The 7710-nt window shown below is 35.7% G+C and overlaps 1 protein-coding gene across 1 annotated transcript; it reads left to right on the top strand.

Moving 5' to 3' along the window:
* The first annotated feature begins 376 nt into the window (after positions 1-376).
* LOC108214749 (cysteine-rich receptor-like protein kinase 3) lies at positions 377-4084 on the top strand. Its single transcript, XM_017386917.2, has 7 exons — positions 377-1262; positions 2295-2411; positions 2547-2683; positions 2808-3018; positions 3132-3366; positions 3481-3625; positions 3767-4084. Exons 1-7 carry the CDS (start codon positions 509-511, stop codon positions 4010-4012), a joined length of 1845 nt encoding a protein of 614 aa, XP_017242406.1. The 5' UTR covers positions 377-508; the 3' UTR covers positions 4013-4084.
* The last annotated feature ends 3626 nt before the right edge of the window (positions 4085-7710 follow it).

Raw genomic sequence — 7710 nt, 5'->3', positions numbered from 1 at the left:
CCGTTTTTGTCTTATTTCTTACTCTAAGTCAACTTGTAACTTATTAGAGCTCTGCATAATGGTTTTCTTTTAAACATGACTCTATATAACGAATATCTTTTGGGTAGTCGTTTGCAAATTTTACTTTTTAGTTAATTTACTTTCAAATCAAGTAACATGAGCGGAGATCGTCTATCTAATGATAAATTTCACTCTTTAATTTAAAATATAAAATATAAAAATAAAAATACAATGAAATTGTAGCTCTCTTGCTTAGACTAAAAGAATAGACGTTGAAACTTCCACCTAGATGTGACCAAGAAGTGAGGGAATAAGAGGGTCCAAGGAGCTGTCTAAGTCAACAACTCATGGTACGTGTCTTTGTATATTGTAGTACCGCTGGTCTACAATTCTAAATTCTTGGGCTCTGCCCTTGAACACTGCCCAAGTTTCATTATATAAATCCTTTTTCGTCTCGGACAAGGCTGTTCTTGAAGTGAATACTCTAGATATAATTTCTCGCAACTTAATGCATTTTTCACTTTCATCTATCTTGTTAATATCATTATCATGTTTTGTTAATCGATCATTTTCAGACCATGCAGATACGAGTCTGGCATGCAGTAAGAAAACAGTTCTTGATCCGTCCGAGCGTCAAGGTTTCATGACAAGCTATTTGTTAGCTATGGTCTCACTCACTGAATCAGTTTCTATGCAAAGTTATGGAGCTGCTGAAAATGGCACTGTTTTCGCATTTGCAGATTGCAGGAGAGATCTGTCGAAAAATGACTGCATTCTTTGTGTTGAACACTGCAAAGTAAAGTTGCATAGCTGCCTATTTTTTCAGAGTGTGTTTCTTGGTGGTAGGGTTTATAATAACTTTGATGGATGCTTCTTAAGGTATGATGGTTATCGGTTTTTCGGGGAGATCTCGGATGATGAGGTGTTTTGTGCAGGGAATGAGTTTGCGGGGAACAAGAGTTTGTTGAGAGAAAGTGTTGGTGAATTAGTGAGGAATTTGGGTGTGAAAGGGGCTAAAAATGAAGGGTTTTCTGTAGGTAACTACAACAAGGGTGATTTTCAGGTTTATGGATTGGTTCAGTGTTGGAGATTTCTGAATAAAACTGATTGTGAAAAGTGTTTGGAGGGTTTGGTAGCAAAAGTTGGTTCTTGTCTGCCAAAAACTGAGGGAAGTGTTTTGAATTCTGGATGTTATGTCAGGTACTCTACACACAAATTCTATCATAATTCAAGGACCACTGCTGCATCAATACAAACCAAAGGCAAGTACATGTTTTTCTCTATTTTCTTATTTTCAGCCACATTTTAGGTTATTCAGAAATCCACAATGAGAAGGTAAAGAGACAATGCCATAGGTAAATGAACTTTTAATCATAGTCCTGATTTGTACATACAATATCTATATTATAATAACAAGATGAAGATCAATTTAAGTTAGCCAGCAGATTTTATATTAGTTTTTTATTGTTGATCTTTGATTCATCTGAGGCATAATTTAAGTTTATGTATCAATCACAAAGAACAATGACTTATTAGTAATTTATAACCATTACTTTACACCAGCTATAAGGGAAACAGGCAGGTGATGGGGACTTTTGGTAGTTGCACTAATTTGACTATTAGTCCAGACCAGTCCTAAAGTATACGAGGCCTGACCCACTTTCTATCTATAATGGAGTAATAATTCTATTCCAAATTATTATTTGCCTCATATTCACACTGTATACATCTCCAATTACTTTTATCAATTGACTTAAACCAAAGATATTGAGGAACTCATTTGCTGAATGGTTATGCTAATGCTGATATATTTTGTTTGTCATATATCAAGAATGTGTATGTAAACATGAACTCCTGTCGATTTCAGACGTTTTACAACATAATGTTCGATGATTGTTTCAATATACTTTCACGGATGCAGAAAGGTGAAAATCCCAAACTTCTGTGCTTAAGGGTGAATAGAGACCCTTTATTTGCAAAAAAATAAAACAAGTGGTAAATTTTTTTCTATCACAGATTATAAATGCGGCAAGAAATGTTATAACACTTATCTATTAGGGACTAGACCATATAAACACATAATTTGTACATAAATTTGTAAGGGTCACAGTTTACTTGAGCTAATAATTAGCAGTAAATGGTTATCCTGATTGTAATATGAGATTTACAACAATTAAGAGTTAAAAGAGTCAGTTGTACATTTGCTAAATAATTAGTTTTATCTGAACTTTATCATTCCTCTTCTGCAAACAAAACAACCAAAGTTTAACAGTGGCTTGTTCATGTGGCCACAGGAGGAAGCAAACATTTAACACTTGTTCTGGCTGGAATTTCAGCTGGTATAGCTTCTTTGATGCTTGCATCAACCACATATTTCTTTTTAAAGAAGCACATGGAAAAACAAAGAAGAGGTACTCGATATACTCACATGAAATCATCAAACAATAGAATTGGCATGACCATATGTTTGGTATCATAACTGGCATTTTACATTTGAATTTGTTCAAGTGTAATTCATATGATTGAAGTAGCTTGCTCTGTTGTAGAGAAAGAGCAATATGATTATTTGGCCTCTGTCACCGACTCCAAACTCATTTTCTCCTATGAAATGCTTGAAAAGGCGACTAAATACTTTCATGATTCCAATAAGCTTGGAGAAGGGGGATCAGGCCATATTTATAAGGTAGATTGTCCTATTTTGGATATTTCATTTCCGGAGTATTACCCAAGAAAGCAAAATATTGGGAGAGGGTGACAAACGAAAACGAATAGTAGAATATTCATGATCTGTGTGATTTTCCTAACAGGGAAGATTACCAGACGGGAGGACAGTTGCTATAAAGAGGATATTATTCGACACAAAACAGTGGGCTGAACACTTATTCAATGAAGTAAATCTGATAAGTGGAATCAATCATAAGAATCATGTCAAGCTTTTGGGTTACAGCGTTACCGGACCAGAAAGCCTTCTTGTTTATGAGTACATGCCCAACCAGAGCCTTCACGATTACTTCTTTGGTTGTTACTTGATATTTTATCCTTTCCTCTTCTTTACACACACACACGACATATGTACACTCACACGATTACTTGGTTTGAGGGTTCAAGATGCTAAACAATTCATGTTTCAGGGAAAAAGAATGTGGAAGCATTAAAATGGGACGTGAGATACAATATACTATTAGGAACAGCAGAGGGGTTGATGTATCTGCATGAAGATTCAAATTTAAGGATCATACATAGAGATATAAAGTTAAGCAACATTCTTCTTGATAAAGAATTTACTCCCAAAATTGCGGATTTTGGGCTGGCTAGATTATTTCCTCATGATAAAACTCACCTCTCCTCTGCCATTGCAGGAACACTGTAAGTAATGAACTTCTTTGCATCCTCAATGCAGAATTGGGCATTTATAATATACTAATTTGTGTTGACATATGTTTGTTGCAAATTAAGTCCAAATTTGTTTTTTATATGCAGCGGTTACATGGCTCCAGAGTATGTTTTTAGTGGCAGATTGACGGAGAAGGCAGATGTTTATAGTTTTGGTGTCGTCGTTATTGAAGTGGTGTGTGGACGTCAAAATTATGCCTTTTCTGAGAGCACAATTCCACTCCTGGAAATGGTACATTTGAATATCGCAACCTCATATTTTCTGCCAACATTTTTTCAATTTTCTGAAGTGAGGTCCTAAACTTTTTGCCTTGGTATATTCAATTTGATTATATCCCAGCTAATAATTTCTTCGTATGCTGATTTTTGAAAGGTTTGGAATTCTTACCAAAAAGGCAAACTCTGTGAAGAAATTGATCCTGTGGTGAAGGCGAGTTTTCAAGAAGATGCAGAAAGGGTGCTGAAGATTGGTCTGCTTTGTGCTCAGGCATCTGCAGAACTACGTCCGTCTATGTCTAAAGTTGTTAAAATGCTAATGAATAATCAACAGCTACCTCAGCCAACACAGCCACCATTTATCAGTTCTCGTTATGTTGAAAAAATTCCGCTGAAAATATGAGCAATTACAGATATTCGGTTCTAGTACTATTTTTATTTTTTAGTGGATTTTATTCATGGTTATTTACAGGAATCAGCGTGACAAGGGTGACAAGATCATTAATCACTGAATTCATGTTTTCGGCTGTGATGCAGGCATAAAATGGGCACTGTCACTGTATTCATGATTAATGCCCTAAATATCATACCTCAAATATCATTTATTAACGCTACATCGTGTAGCGTTTTGGATTTTCATATAAAAACGTTACAGCGTCTAGCGTTTTATAGGGTTAAAATAACTTAGAACACCAAAATGCTACACGATCTAATATTTTCTTTTCAAATTGAAAACGCTAGATTATCAGGCATTCCTAACTGGTATTGGGGGTCATTTTTTCCAACTCTGTTATTCTGGACATTACCTCCAGAACTTGTGAGATCTGTGGCCATTTTTCGCATAAAATGGGAGTTTGCTTGTAACATTATCTTTAATTGAAGGGCTTTCCCCCCCAATATATTCCATTCTAAAAAGGGCTTTATAAATATGTCCCATTTTCAGTGTTAATTATAAATATATCCTAAATTACAAAATTCTACAAACTTAAAATCAATCATGATTAATTTCATTCTGTTTATATTAAACATATAGAAAAAACATGTTTATCCCTCCTAATAAATACCTATACGAGTCATGTTCCACTTAGAACCCTCGGAACCTTTAATCTTATTTCTAGTATTCATTAGGATTCTGAAGCAAAACTGCACATGCAATACATCTCGTGTTTATATATTATATGTTGAAATTATTTTTGAACAAAGACAATGATGCAAAAAATATGTATTTAGATTTAGATCCTTAATCAATTTAAAATTTAGGTATCTACAGCAGAACCTTAGTAGTTCTAAGTATCTATTTTAAAGATTGGTTCCCTCTTGAGCATGACCTTATATATATTTATGCAATAAATTATATAAGCATGTGTTTCAAAAATTATGAAATGAAGTTGAATGAAAGTAGAATGTGTCACTTACCGTTTTAAAGTAGATCACAGGAAAGGTAATCGAAAGTATGGGTTTACCGCTATGAGACTGTTGTTGCTGCTTGAGAAGATGAGAGGTTTGGGAGAGACAATTGTTTCAAAAAGTGAAAATGCATGAATAGGGGGAAATAGGAGGTTATATAAGCGTTGTACGATGGACAACTAATATTAAAGAATCTTTAAAGATTCACAGTTGAGATCGGGCGCAAATCACGATGCGTGACAATTAGGAACCGTTATAAAAAGAAATGTTATTTTGCGAAACTTCAATATGTTGGAATCCTTTCGTATAAAGACGAAGCCAACCGATCTAAGGACCATCCCCGAGAAGGGCTTGAGATTGGGCTCCGATGGAGCGTGCCCAAATGAAGCCGAGGGACATGTTGAAGGCTCGTACCGCCAAACCCAAATGACTTGATAACTAGGCTGAGCAAAACCCATGCTCTAAATAAGCAGAGACTGAATTTTTTAAAACATGGGAGAGAAGTTGTTGACCAACGTTCGTCATTCTGGTTTTACGAAAACACCTTTCCACATCCATTCTCTTCGGCCACGACCGAAGGAGACATGAGTAATTTGAATCTAATAACTGGTAGAGGCTTGCATTTCATTCATTCATATGCCAAAACACAAGAGCACTTGTTTTTTTCCCGATCACTCACCTATTAAAACCAGTTAAATTATTCTCACACAGGGGATCAATCGGGGGAGGGGGGCATATCCATCGCATTCTTCTCTTTTTGCAAGTCATTATCGATTATTGTTCTAGCAAAAACTAGTTCCAACATAGTGTATAATTGATAAGTGATGATAAAGCAATTATGTATCAATATTTTAAGTTTTATAAAGCTGTAGATATAAAATATAATCAATTATCTTCTGAACACATATGATCCTTTTAAAATTATTCAATGTTTAATTCGGTTTTAATAAGACACCTCGCTATAGCTGATGATCAATCGTACTATAGTAATATTATGAAATCTAAGGAAGTTGAGGAGAGGTATATTCAACAATGTATAACAACTGATTTGAGGTTTATTCTTCATTAGTTGATACTTTGATTAGCCGTTGATCTTCATTTCATTTTTGCAGTTTACATGACTTAGAATATTTATAATTTAACATCTTCAGCACATACGTTGACAGAACAATTACATTATCAGTTGATCAACTTGAATATGTCCACTACTAATAACTAAAAAGTGCTAGTTTTGTTACAATGCCTCATCATCCATTGATGGGCAATCTGATCAATGAATACTACAAGATTTATGTCATCCGTTGATCTGCTACGATAAAATTTACAAGTAAAAACACACCAAGTGTTTCAACTTATCATCAAGATTGACATATCCCTAACAGGCACCTTTCTCCAAGCTGAATTGTATATGTGCATATGTATTTGTTATCATACCACCACCTTGCGCCTGTAAACTGAAGTAGGAAGCGCAAGGTCCATTTACAATAGACCCCCTATCCGTAATGAAAGAAGTGTGTTCTTGATCAGGTTCAAACATTAGGATCTGATTATATTATGAGTATGCATACATAAAACTCAATAGAGCGTGCCCTGCGGTAGAGTCCACTAATTGATTTGTGGGAGTGGAAAGCTATCTGTCGGGCAATCTTTATTCAAGTCAGTGAAGTCTATACAGGCTTCCCACTTTTCATTCAACTTTTTGACAAGTACGGGGTTTGTCGGCTATGTTGGGCGGAAAGCCTCTTTTACCGGACTAGCTTTCAATAGCCTGTCGACCTCCTCTTGTTGAGCTGTAGCCCTCTAACCATTGATAGGTCTTCAACCCTTTTTTTATTCGGATGGATATTGGGGTGATAACACATTATGTTAGGGTAGATCTCAATCATATAGGAATGGTCACATGTTGAAACATCCAGATTTTCCTTCAAGAACGATGTCAAAGCTTCTCCCAGCTCTACCCCCAATTGCATTAAAATATTCAACTCATTTAATAAAGTGTCGCCAGCTATCTCTGTTTTTTACTAGAATTTCTAGCATCCTTGGGTTAAGATCAATTTCAACTGGAAATCCCGCTTCACGGCCCTTTTGGGATTCAACATTTGTGACTTTTGGGATGGCTCGTCATTCTCATCTTCCAAACAGTACGTGACAACTCATTATTTAGACCATTGGACATCCCTCCGAATCCTCGTGGCCTCTATTTTGAGATTGATCCTTTTTTATTTCCTTGAAGTAGCTATCATAACCTCAACCACAACTCCTTCACTAAAGTCAACTACCTCAGCCTGCCTTAGTGGGGGTGTGTCAATCAAGGTGACTTTTTCATGAGAACCCTCATTATTATGACTGTGTTGCAAGTTCCTTTCAACAAATTTACGAGCTCTTTACCCCGAGGCTGCTCCTTGAACTTCTCATTAGGTTTCATATACTTATAATAATTTTCGGTGATACCCCCATCTAACAAATGGATTTCCCTTTAGGCTTTTTCAGCTGAATTTAAAGCTTTGTTGTAACATTTTCAGGAGTTATCTTGGCAGCCACGTACACACACAACGATGTTTGGAGTCGATAAGTTCACAGACAAATGATAAATATAAGTGACCACCCACATCACTTTCATACTCGATCGGCTTATGATTTCATTTCAAGAGATATCCTTATTAACTATCATAAATTTTAGAATTTGGGTTGCAG

Source organism: Daucus carota, chromosome 3 (genome assembly GCF_001625215.2).
Source record: "Daucus carota subsp. sativus chromosome 3, DH1 v3.0, whole genome shotgun sequence".
In the NCBI taxonomy this organism is placed as follows: Eukaryota; Viridiplantae; Streptophyta; class Magnoliopsida; order Apiales; family Apiaceae; genus Daucus; species Daucus carota.
Note: the sequence above shows the minus strand (reverse complement) of the source record. Positions and strands in the feature narration are given on the sequence as shown.